We start from the raw sequence: 13,182 nt of genomic DNA on the forward strand, positions 1-13,182 counted from the left end.
CCCCAGCGAGAGACAGCCAGATCAGTACGTTGCAACATGCTGCTACGGCATTTAGACTAGTTCCTATCCATAAAGATTGACGTTGCAGGAACAGCATCATTTATTTGGTTGTGGTGCAAGAAGGACACCTTGTGCTCACTGCAGTTACTACACACTGTTTTCTTTCATTGAGCACTTTTTATTTCTATAAATCATGTTTTCATTTTGACTCCACAACTGTGTGGTCAGCTATATCTCATCATCCATGTTACAGATTTTTAGTTATTCTTTTAGCCTACAAGTGGTTTTGAACATTGGATGAGGTGTCAGAGGCGTAAGGCGGGTTGGAGGAATCTGTTCTTTTTTCTAATGAATTTATTTTGAATTAACGAATCTAACTAACCCTATTGACCACTTTGAGTGAGTACTTTATCGGTTATTGATTGATTAATTAATTGGATCATTTAAGTATAGTATTACAATTTGCCGTTTCAATTACTGTAATCATATATTACATGTAGCTAACATTGTTCACTGTGCAGTGACAAAGATTGTCCTTTTAATTCTAAATTATATTTCTCAGCTTGCTGAAAAAAAAAAAAAAGGTTTATCTGTTTATCTTTGGAAACAAATTAAATTAAAGAACACCAATGCTAGTGTTGTTTTCTTATCAGTAACTTAATCAACCCTCATACTACTGGTCTGAAGGTGACAACACATTCTGAAATTTTTGCTTAAAAGACCACCTTACTAGTTCTTAACGCAACCAAGTGCTTTTCTTCAAACCATTTTTTGACTACTGAATGTATGGAGCAGCTCATCCACCGAGTGTAAGTTTTGTGTCCATTTATTAAAATGTTCTTCAGTGAGACAGTGTTTCCCATCTCGTTCCAGAACACTTTGCAATAATCACTTTAGTATTCCTTATGCATAATAGTTAGTTGATCCCATGTAATAGACTATGTTTAAATGTTCTCTACTCATTGTAATAGTTGGCAGAAGCTCATGTAATAGTTCGTGTTTTTTGTGCGAGCAAGCTCTCAGGTAAGGGAGGCCCTGCATAGGAAATGAGATGGTAATGAGGGGAGAGGGGAGGCAGAGGAAGGAGGCTTATCACTACAGGGCCAAATTCCAACAGTGAATTGCGCAGTTGTAACAAAAGTAACAGAGCGTCCATTCAGCCTGCACTAATCCAGATGGGAAAGTCAAACAGCAGAAAGTCCACGGCACAAACTCATTTCATCACTTTATTAATTTAGATATTGCCTGCTCGCTCCTGTTGGGAGGGGGAAAAAGCCCATCTAAAATGACCAACAACGGCAAGGCGTTTTACTCTACATTGCTCCCCACTTCGTCTCCTCACGTTATCTGTTTAATTCATCCCGCCAATCTTGGCTGTCTTTACCCACTAAATTTCCCTTTGACACGCATGCCTTGCTTCGCTTAATCCTTACTCCAGGGCAGAATTAAAAATGGGTGCGGGGAACAGGAAGAAATTGGACAGGTGGCTGGAGAATCCTTGAAATAAGGTTCAATGCCAGACCCTGGAATGATTGGAACAGATTTAAACTGAGGGCTGATAGAAGTTTTTCTTCCTTGTTATTTTTGGAATGAAAAAAAGAAAAAAAAGGGGTGACAGGTGGAAAATGCTCAGCCACTTTAAACTCTCTTTAGAGTCATGTCTAAATTTTACTGCCAGAATTACTTCAGGGAAAAACTGTGGCAAGGAAGATGAAAATGTCAAAGTGTCATTCTTCAGGGGTCTGATTTAAAAAGTTTGGAAATTACAATAGTCAACTTGCTTTATTTCATGCTTGTGCCATTACTGAAAGGATGCAAAGAGTTTGCTGTACCATGACCAAAACAGCTATAGTGTCTTTGAACAGCATTATCTGCAGCAACTGAACATCAGTGCTTATTTGATCCATCTTTATGCTGTAAACAACAAGTACGATATTATTTTGAGCATGTTGTGTGTGTCCCTCTGATAAGGAGATGCAATAATCTTTTAAAATCTGTGCACCTGTAGAATGTCGTTCATAGTGGTACGATCCTCTGACTGCAGATAATGTAACTAAGTCATCAATAATTTAAACTAAATAACCAACAGTGAAGCAATAACCCATGAGAGGGAGTGATGTACTCCCAACCTTTTTGAAACTGAAGGCTTCTTCCCACATCCCCAAAACCTCCATGGTGGGTTAATTGCAGCCTCTAAATTTCCCGTAGGTGTGAATGTGGTGTCAAATTATTGCTTTTCTACAGTGAAGAAAATAAGTATTTGAACACCCTGCTTTATTACAAGTTCTCCCATTTAGAAATCATGGACGGGTCTGAAATTTTTGTCACAGGTGCATGTCCACTGTGAGAGAGATAATCTAAAAAGAAAAATCCAGAAATCACTATGTATGATTTTTTTTTTAATGATCTATTTGTGTGATACCACTGCAAATAAGTATTTGAACACCTGTCTATCCACTAGAATCCTGACCCTCAAAGACCTGTTAGTCCGCCTTTGAAAGTCCATCTCCACCCCATGTATTATCCAGAATCAGATCCACCTGTGTGAGGTCGTTAACTGCATAAAGACTCCTGTCCACTCCGTACAATCAGTAAGACTCAAACTTGACCAAGACCAAAGAGCTGGAAAGGGCTACGGAGAAATTGCCAAGCAGCATGGTGAAAAAAGGTCCACTGTTGGAGCAATCATTAGAAAATGGAAGAAGCTAAACATGACAGTCAATCTCAATCGAAGTGGATCCCCATGCGAGGTGATATCTTACCTCGTGGGGTCTCAGTGATCCTTAGAAAGGTCAGGAATCAGCCAAGGACTACACAACAGGACTTGATCAATGACCATGAAGAGAGCTGGACCACCGTTTCCAAAGTGACTGTTGGTAATACACTAAGACGTCATGGTTTGAAATCCTGCATGGCACGGAAGGTTCCCCTGCTTAAACCAGCACGTTAAGTTTGCCAATAACCATTTGGATGATCCAGAGGAGTCATGGGAGATGGTTTGTGGTCAGATGAGACCAAAATGGAACTTTTTGGTCATAATTCCACGAACTGTGTTTGGATGAAGACGAATGATGAGTTCCATCCCAAGAACACCATCCCTACTGTAAAGCATGAGGAGGTAGCATCATACTTTGGGGGTGATTTTCTGCACATGGGACAGGACGACTGCACTGTATTAAGGAGAGGATGACTGTGGCCATGCATTGTGAAATTTTGGGGAACAAACTCTTTCCCTCAGTCAGAGCATTGAAAATGGGTCGTGGCTGTGACTTTCAACATGACAATGACCCAAAGCACACTGCCAGGAAAACTAAGGAGTGGCTCCGTAAGAAGCATATCAAGGTTTTGGCGTGGCCTAGCCAGTCTCCACACCTAAACGCGACAGAAAATCTTTGGAGGGAGTCGAAACTCTGTGTTCCTCAGCCACAGCCCAGAAACCTGTTTGATCTAGAGAATATCTGTGTGGAGGAGCGGGCCAAAATCCCTCCTGCAGTGTATGCAAACCCGGTGAACAGCTACAGGAAAATGTTTGACCGCTGTAATTGCAAACAAAGGCTACTGTACCAAATGTTAACATATTTTTTTCTCAGGTGTTCAAATACTTATTTGCAGCTGTATCACACAAATAAATCGTTAAAAAAAATCATACATTGTGATTTCTGGATTTTTCTTTTTAGATTACCTCTCTCACAGTGGACATGCACTTAAAATTTCAGACCCTGCCATGATTTCTACGTGGGAGAACTTGCAATATACCAGGGTGTTCAAATACTTATTTTCTTCACTGTATATGTGTCCTGTGATTGGCTGGCAACCAGTTCAGTGTGCACCCCACCCGTTGCCTAGAACATACCTAGGGTAAGATAGCTCCAACACGCCCACAAGCCTAATGAGGATAAACGGTACAGAAAATAGATGGAGAGATGATTCCGATTCTGTTACTGGTTTGGTTGGTAATGTCATAAAATAGGGAAAATTGTTTTACAAAAATGCTTTTCCAAAGGAAAAGCAAATGTTTGCAAATATCTTATTTTGATTAAATACAAATGATAATCAGTCCACATTCATGAAGGATGACAGAAATCCAGGAATATTCAATGTTGAGAGGCTGAAATCAGACAATTTGGACTATTTGAATTGATTATCAAAATAGCTGTTTAAAAATTAATCATTATTAGTTGTAATAATAATTTGATGATGATGTCGATTATTATATCATCACACCTCTACTCGCAACATAAATCTCAACACAACTATGTTTGTCTGGAACAGCCTGGACAAAGATGCAAACCTACCGTTCTTTTATTGTTTCTTGAGTGATTGAGTTGAAATTTGACTGCTACTGTATCCATTTAATTTTGAGTATTCCATTCTGACATTATTTTGTAATTGTTTTTCTACACAATAAGACAGGAGTGCATCCATTTGTTTAGATTAGCAAAACAAGTAGTCTTGTTTATTGTCAAGAAATTTAGGAGCCTTAGCTTTGCATGTCTGTCTGACGACTGAAGCCAGTCTGCCTTGACGTGTGAAAGCCAGTTGCAATCTGCTGTAGCCTGCTTCGGCTTCTGGTTCCACGAGGTGGATCTTATCTTACATGATGCTTAACATAGGGCAGGCGAGAGTGCAGAGAGGCATGACAATGACATCATCACGTTACAAAAGAAGTGTACTGGGTGTCCACACGGAGACACTCTGAAGTGGTTTACAGATTTATTCACTCCGGGATCTGTTTAGAAAAAAAAATACTGGTTTCGGGCTCACAAAACAGTCTCCATTTGGAGACAACGTTGAGATAACAATGAACAATTATTATGTTGATTGTCTCATTCTTGTATCGACGGACACCATGAAAGCACGGGGAGAAAGGTTGAGTTTAAAACAACATTTTAAAATGATTATTTTTTAAATGAAAGGTTGTTTAAACAGATGTCGGGGAAAACCTTTTCGCCCTTTAATCAGAATTTTTCAAGACTACTCAACGTACAACCTGCAAGAAGATATTTAGCGGATACAATTACTTCCCTCATAAATAAGGCATTTAATTGTTAACAAACTTGGATCTTAAGTGTGGAAAGTCTGGCCCAGTTCAGGAAGAAGACAGGGCGAGTGTCCCCTGGTGCTTGGTGGATGATCTACGGTGTGTTGGCAGCATTTAGGGGCAGACTGTGCCGTTTGGCACGCCGTTGGTGACAGAGAGCGCATGGTACTATTGACTGGGCTCCACCGGCTGAGACCGGCCAATTCAGAGCACCAGTGAGCTAAGACCGATTAGGTCTCCCGAGTTACAAAATTGCAGTGCTCCTCTTCTTTCATCATCCAGAAAAAGGATTTTTCAATCCCCAGTCAAATGTTTTTGTTTTTTTTTTAAACAAAGTTTTGCATTTCAGACTGAAAAACCTGAACAACTATTGCCTTCGCATCGCAAGCGAAACTATTTTCTCCTCCGTAATATGGCTTTGCCCCAGTCAATCATACCTGGATCATAAATGTAATTTGTCCAATGTCCAATTAGTTTGAACTCTTCAGTGAAACAAACAATGTAGACTGTTGCATTATTAGTTGGTCTTAAATATTTTTTTTATGTTTATTCATTAAGTTAATACAGTATTTAATAATTCTTATTTGGAGTAAGACTTCAAGGCTCTAAACATGAAACCACTTTCACTTATGCAATCTTTTTTGCCTGATTATTTTAACTAACTGTATTAAAATAGGTGTAAGTAAATACTCTGCCACACACATAAACAAAAACTGTCTGATATGGGAAGTAAGGATGAGCTAAATAATTGATAATTTGGAATTCTGTTGAATATGTGGATTTCATTCTAATCAAGTTTTGAAGAAAACTGAAGAAATCCTACCCTTGATTCAGTTTTGACTAGAACCGTTCATCCCATTCAAAGTTAGTCTAGTAAACATTCAACTTAAATTATTCTCCATTAGTGATGCTGTCAAAAATTCACATCATGATTGGCACGACCAAAATTGTTACGATTAATGGTATAATCACAAATTAGTCAAAGAAGTAGCAATAATATTTTGAACATAACAAATGGAAAAAGCCAATCTATAATGGTTGTGACATTAAAAATGATAACCCCAACCCCGCAAAAAAAGTTAATTTTCATGCATGCAAAAAGGATTCCTCAAGTGATAATTTTACTGTGAGATTATTCAAAACATTAATATAATTGAGAGGCTTTGTAATTATTCTATTTGGAATAAAACATACTTGACCTGATGAGTTTTTTTTTTCATTATTAATTTTATGGTTGATGCTTTGACATATGTGACCATAAACAACAAGTCTAAAATAGTTTGTGTGTGTGTGTGTGTGTGTGTGTGTGTGTGTGTGTGTGTGTATGTACACTGTAATACCCACACCGACACACTAATTACTGTTGTGCCATTTTTAACTTCAGTGCAGTAATAGGTGTCTTTTCTGACTCTTTTGACCAGCATGTAGCCTTTAAATTTAAGATTGCTGTTTTTAATTTTAACATAGCGTTTTTTAAACTCTAGCACTTGATGCTTCTTGAGGTTCAAGATGGAGCTCTCAGCTTTCTGAAGCCAGGGATACATGATTAAACTGATAGTTCCGTGTTATCCCTCCACTGCATGGGGTGAAAATGAGTTGGAAACATGCTCTACTCGTGTTTTTTCTCAGTGTATCCATCTTATTTATTGCTTAGGTGTAATTAAAACTAATAAGTGACAACTCTGAGCAGGCACAATCCACTTGCAGTCTGACATCTTCCACACTGACCAAACACGGGGCAAAGTTACTAGATTTGTCGTCAGTTGCTATTTTTTGTTTGAGGGTTCAGAATACTCAAGTTGCTAAATTGGCAAGACTGTATGAAAGGGCTGCGCACACATTCTAATTTATTACACATGTTATGTTATAACCCTTCATCTATGTTTACAGTAAACTGTTTAATATATGTTCCCCATGGACAGCAGATAAGCAAAAGGAAATATTGTTGTGTATATTTATTTTATTTATTTGCTTAAGTACAGATGCAAAAAAAAAAAAATCCAAAAAGTGTTGTCAAGAACAGAAATTTTTAGATTTTTGTGATTTTAAGATTTTTGTCTTTTGTGTGTGTGTGTGTGCGTGTGTGTGCGTGTGTGTGCGTGTGTGTGCGTGTGCGTGTGCGTGTGTGTGTGTGTGTGTGGTGTGTGTGTGTGTGTGTGTGTGTGTGTGTGCGTACATGTGCCAGGTATGGTAAGATGGTGCCGTCCCTTCAAGCCAAGCAGTTTTCCGCAGCTTCTGGGCTGAGCCGCTTGCTGATTATCCTGGGAGCCATTGAAGCAACTATCAAAGAAAATGTCTCTGAGGAGATCATCCAGAGGCAGGTCAGGCTAATGCACACTCTTGAACACACACTACAACACAAGCCACATAAGAACATTTCCCACAGGACATGGTATTGATTATTCAAACTCAGGGAGAAAAGGCTTGAAAATAGATTACGAGGTATTTTGGGCACGTACATGAAACTGAATGCAATTTATGTAGAAATGAATATGACACAGTACTGTGTCTTGGTCGCCTCTGCTTAGGTTGTTTTATTAACTAGTTTAAATGATTGCAGGCAGGCATGTTTGTGTTTGAAATGTATTCAGTCTGCCACAAGGTGGTGCTGTTGCAAGAATGATCACCAATTCGCTTCTCCACAGGATGATGAGAGGCCTTTTGTTTTCCATGCGCTCCAAAAATGAATTTGGAACAATGACAATGCCACATGTTATTTTTAAAAAGCATGTTCCTGCCACGATGTACTCTTGTGTTTTAAAGTTCTGTGGTTTGTAGGGAAGTGACAGTTAATATAAAACAGTCTTTGAAGGGTACGGCAGATTGGGTTTAATGCATATGAAGGTTCCCATTGTCAGCTCGTTCATCGTTAGATATACTGTCTTTCAAAAACAAAAGTAATAAAATTTTTGCATTAATGAGGTCCTAAACGAAATGATTTATGGTGTTCAACAGCAAGGCTTTGTGCTGATACCCGATATTTTCTTTTAATTTGATGTTTGTGCTGATACCCAAACATTTAGTGTATATCATGCAAAGCAAGGATATACATTGACTGGCCACAACATTCAATATTACACTTTCACAATGTACACTACACAATAATGGCACAAAACAAAGAAAAATATATATATATTTTTGAATGGACATCTATTACTGTGTTAACTGTTCATCATCATTCTAGCAAGGGTTTTGATTAGAGGTGCAACAATTAATTGATTAATCAATGAAAAATTGGCTATCAAATTTCTTGATTTGATTGATTAATGGGTTAGAGACCTTGTTTCACCTAAAATTCTTCAAATCCTCAGAATTTCAACTTCCCAAGAATAAATATTCTTAGATTTCTGTAGTACTCTAAGAACGAGGAGTGATTACCATTGCTCAATCAAAATAAGATATTTGCAAACTCCTGCCAAGCAAAACCAGTAACTGCATCATCATCTATTCTATCAATTTAAATTGTTCTGGTTTTTAAAGGGATTGACATTAGTTTTTGTTTCTTAAATCCGATTAATTGAAAAACATATCAAAAGCTGAATCAATTATTATAATAATCAATAGTTGCAGCTCCTGTTTACTCATTTTCTAATAGATCTTATATGTGCAGTTCATGAATGAATGTTTTTTTTCTTTTCTTGAATTAATTTCTTTGTAATTCATTTATTGAATCATTTACTTGAATTCATGACTCCGATTCTACGCACAATTTTGTAAAACGTCAACATCTATGCCATATCACCATTTTCGGCCACGGTCTTTATGATGCAATGATGGCTGCTCGTGGGTGAATGCGAGCAGTTCATTTCGTCTGCTGCCAACCTCCCACCCACAATTTGATGGCAGTCGCGATGTGGGACCATTTCAGCTTTTCATGTATTACAGTTGTTGCCAAGGAGATAAGGACATCTTTGTGCTTGAATTTTCCAAGGACGAAGAAAAGATTTTGTAGAAAAGCCAGTGAAGGTTATAATATGCACACAAGCTTGCCAAACTCAGCAGAGCATGCAGTTCATATCTCAAGGGCAAGTTCTGTACCACTGTTGAACTGAAACTGAGCTCAATTGTTTGTTGCTACGTTATTAACACCAAATCTGACAGTATTATTTTTTTTTTTGCGATAGGCATTTTTATTTACGACGCACACCCGTTCTGCCATTTTCATTTACTGTATGTTTCTGACTCCCACCCCCCCTACAATCTTCACTAGAAATACCTTTTAAGTAACCCTGCCCATCAGAGTAGTGCTGTGGATGAACATTACTTTCTGAATGAAAGTGCAGCTCAAGTAAGGTAAACTTTGTGACAAAGATGTTTTAAATTTTACCAGTGTGTTGAAAAAAAAATCTCCCTCTACATGTATATAAATATATTTTAAACACTTTGTATTTGTTTTTAAAGAGACATCACACGATATAAGCCCCTCTCCAGCAGGACCTCAGTCAGCGTATTCACCGGGGATTCCTTTGACCAGCAAATCCCACATCAGCTCAATCAAGTGAGTCTGTTTACTGGGAACTTCCGTGTTGCATTCTGTTGAGTATTGTATGATAAGATTAATGTTGGGACAATAATGTAAAACCTACAATAAATCATCCTTTTTCTTGACCAGATGGTATCCAAGCTTCAAAGGAAGTTTCTGGAGGAGTCCTATCCATCAGTCCATCACATTCACATAAAAGGAGTAGACCGTCGAATGATCTACAAGAAGCCATCTGCCATCAGCCAGTACCTCAGGAAGCTAGTCAACCTGCGACAAGCCAAACAGTACAGCCAGTGACCCGTGGCCAAGATAAATAGGAAATATACTTGGGCAGGACCGTAGATAAAAATTTTATATAATTACCCTGTAAAACATGCAAGATATCTTTTTTTTTTTCTTTTCCCTCCAGCATCCGGTAGAGATTATCTATAAAACCAGTGAGGTTCATCATGTAGTCAATTTCACATTTGCTTCAACTGTTTTGCTCTATTGCAAGTTGTCAATTGAGGATAGCTGGAGGCTGTTCAGCTTGATAAAATATTTGCCGTCTTGGACTCAGAAAATCTCATCACATAGGTTGTCATTTCAGACTCTACCTGGTTGGCCACTACCAAAGATGAGGATTTTTTGTCATCAGTGGAAAGGCCACTCTCCTCATCGCTAAACCTGATCGTTTTATTTCATGCAGCGGGCTTAATATTCAATAATGTCATAACCAACGTTCGTCATCGATGTGTATAAAAAGTCGACACACCTGTTCAAATCCCTGGTTATATACTGTAAAAAAATGTAGCCAAAATAAATCCTTTAAAAGAAAACCTACCATTAATGGGAAGAACATCTTTTTCGAGATGGAGAAACAAAGTAAACAAATGAGATTTTGTTGGATAAGTGTAAACACCCGCTTCTAACCTACCTCATTTTAAATAGGAGCCAGCACAGCCATTTAAAGTGACTCTGACTTAGGGCTGCTTTGGAAAAAAAAAAAAAACAATTACATTACAATTTTTATTCATCCAATTTTTTTTAAACCTGCGATCTATATTGCAATATGAAATAATACAAGATCAGTGTTGGGGAAGTTCATTTTTTGCGCAAACTAGTTCATAGTTGGCAGCACGGAGGTGCAACCTGTTTGGAGGTTGGCCTCACAGTTCTGAGGACCGGGGTTCAATGTGTGGACTTTGCATGTTCTCTTGGTGCCTACGTGGGTTTTCTCTGGGGACTCTGGATTCTCATCAAAAACATTTATTAATTGGATACTTTAAATTGTCCCTGAGTGTTATTTTGACTGTCTGTCTCCATGTGCCTGCGATAGGCTGGCAACCACTTCAGTGTGTACCCTGCCTCCTGCATGAGGAGAGCTGGGATAGGCTACAGCACTGATGTGACGCTCGTGAGGATAAGCGGCTCAGAAAATTGATGGATGGATAGTTCAGTTCATCGTTCAAAAAATTAACTACTTCAGTACATAGTTCTTAATTCATCATTTTGAACTCAGGTTTAAAACCAGGTTAAAAATTGCTACCACCTTTATTATACTGCCATTTCATATTCCCGTTGTTGCCATGCATTCAGTCAACATTAGTAGCCAACTGTAGCTTTCAATCTACAACCTCAAAAACAAGATTTTTTTTTTGCTTGAATGGTGTTTTAGGGTTAAAACAAAAAAAGTCTTTTGTCCTTAATTTGTAAAGAAAACAAGCAAACAGTAGGACAGGAATGATGGTGAAAGGGCATTGATAATTGCATTCCTTGCAGCCCTGGCTGGCTATAGTAACAAAATAATGTACCCCAAATAAAGTTTAGTTATCATACTAGGTGCTTCCTTACATTTTTGGAGTCACATTTTACAGCACAAGACATGGTTCTCAAAGAGCCTCCAGAGCATCTTGGTTCTGATGAGCTGGCAATTATTACAAAATGTCTGTATTTTGTCACGGAAATTATTGAACTTTGACCTGTTACGGTAGTAACAACTGATTGTTTCAGATGTTGCAAAAAAAAAAAAAGAAAATCCAGCATTTGACATTACCAGCACAACGGCATTGAATAGCGGCGCAATGTGTGCTATTTTTTAAATCCTCTTTGTGCTGATGTAAATGCATTGTATGTCATGGTCCGGCCGGTCCCAGCCCTGGCTGTGCAGGTCCCCTACACACCTGCGTTGAGTAGGAGGCGCACACCTGCGCTCCATCGTTGATAATTAACCACAGCATATATAGGACGCAGCGGATGGTCTGGCTTTGCCAGATCCTCGCCATCCGTGCCTCGTTTCTGATCCTGAACCCTTGTGTACCGACCTCCTCCTGTCCTACGACCAACCCCGTAAGCTTAACCCCCTTGACACTCCTGCTCTCTCTGACTGATCTCCCGTGTACCTATCCCTGCTTGCCCGCTGACCTGCCTTCTGCGCCTTACATCCGGGTTACCGCTGCTCCAGTTGACTGTCTGCCTGATCCCCGACCTTGGAACGAATAAACACTTTTCCCAAACTGCCTCTGCCTCATCTCCGGAGTACTGCATTTCGGTCCTCTCCCGCACCGATAGGTCGTGACAGAACGATCTGGCCATTACAGGACCCAGCAAGAAAGACTCTGCGTCGCCGGGAACAACACCAGGCAAAACGCCTGCCGGAGGACCAAGCATATCCTATCCAGGTAGGCTCCATGATGTCGTTCTCCTCTTCCTTGTCACACGCACCGCCTGTGTGTCATGATTACGTCCCGATCACGACCGGCTCACCACCTTATATTTTCTTGGACTCAGATTTTCCGGACTTTGAGAAAGCGCAGGAACGAGGCATGGATGGCGACGATCTGGCAAAGCCGGACCGTCCAGTGGGTCCTATGTATACTGGGGTTAATTCTCAACAATGGGGCGCAGGTGTGTAGGGGACCTGCACAGCCAGGGCTGGGACGGGCTGGACCATGACATTGTATGTCACTGATCATGGTAGCAAATAAGCTACACTTCTTAAAATGCTTCTTGTAAGCATCACAAAGGGAAGGCGAGGAGTGGATAGGAAAACACAATGTCAAAGTCATGCTAATTGCTAAACTATCGTTATGCAGGCACAAAACATTGAAATAAGTAATTTAATGATACAGCACACGGTTTACATGGTTGCCAGCCATCCGCAGGGCACATATAAACAACCATTCACAATCACATTCAGTCACATCTTTTGAGATGTGTGAGGACAAAGAAGTACCGAGAGAAAACCCATGCAGGTCCAGAGTGAGCATGCAAAGTCCACACAGGCGGGGCTTGGATTTGAATCCCAGTTCTCAGAAGTGTGGGACAGTTGCGCTTAACCAGTTGATCACAGCCCCCCCCCCCCCAAAGTATATCACTATTCTATTATTCTTAATAAATATTTGTAAAACAAAATATTTATAGCAACTGGCTAGCATTGGCTTCACAGTTGTGAGGACTGCGGTTCAAATCCTGGCCCACCTATGTGGGGTTTGCATGTTCTCCCGGTGCCTGGGTGGGGTTTCTCTGGGCACTCTGGTCTCCTCCCACGTCCCAAAAACATGCGTTAATTGGATACTCTTAATTGCCCATAGGTGTGATTCTGAGTGCCACTGTTGTCTGTCTCCATGTCCCCTGGGATTGGTTAGCAAACAGTTCAGCATGTACTCTCCCACATGCT

At 39.6% G+C, this 13,182-nt stretch overlaps 1 protein-coding gene across 1 annotated transcript in view; it reads left to right on the forward strand.

Annotated features, from left to right (window-relative positions):
• The window catches only part of si:dkey-122a22.2 (uncharacterized), a 48,946-nt gene extending 38,604 nt beyond the window's left edge, over positions 1-10,342 (forward strand). The window contains exons 8-11 of the mRNA XM_061820576.1: positions 7,227-7,362; positions 9,252-9,334; positions 9,443-9,539; positions 9,654-10,342. Coding sequence (XP_061676560.1) covers positions 7,227-7,362; positions 9,252-9,334; positions 9,443-9,539; positions 9,654-9,821 — 484 coding nt within the window. The 3' untranslated portion in view covers positions 9,822-10,342. The remainder of the gene's footprint in view (positions 1-7,226; positions 7,363-9,251; positions 9,335-9,442; positions 9,540-9,653) is intronic.
• Positions 10,343-13,182: the final 2,840 nt, after the last annotated feature.

This window comes from Syngnathoides biaculeatus, chromosome 5, assembly GCF_019802595.1.
Source record: "Syngnathoides biaculeatus isolate LvHL_M chromosome 5, ASM1980259v1, whole genome shotgun sequence".
NCBI lineage: Eukaryota > Metazoa > Chordata > Actinopteri > Syngnathiformes > Syngnathidae > Syngnathoides > Syngnathoides biaculeatus.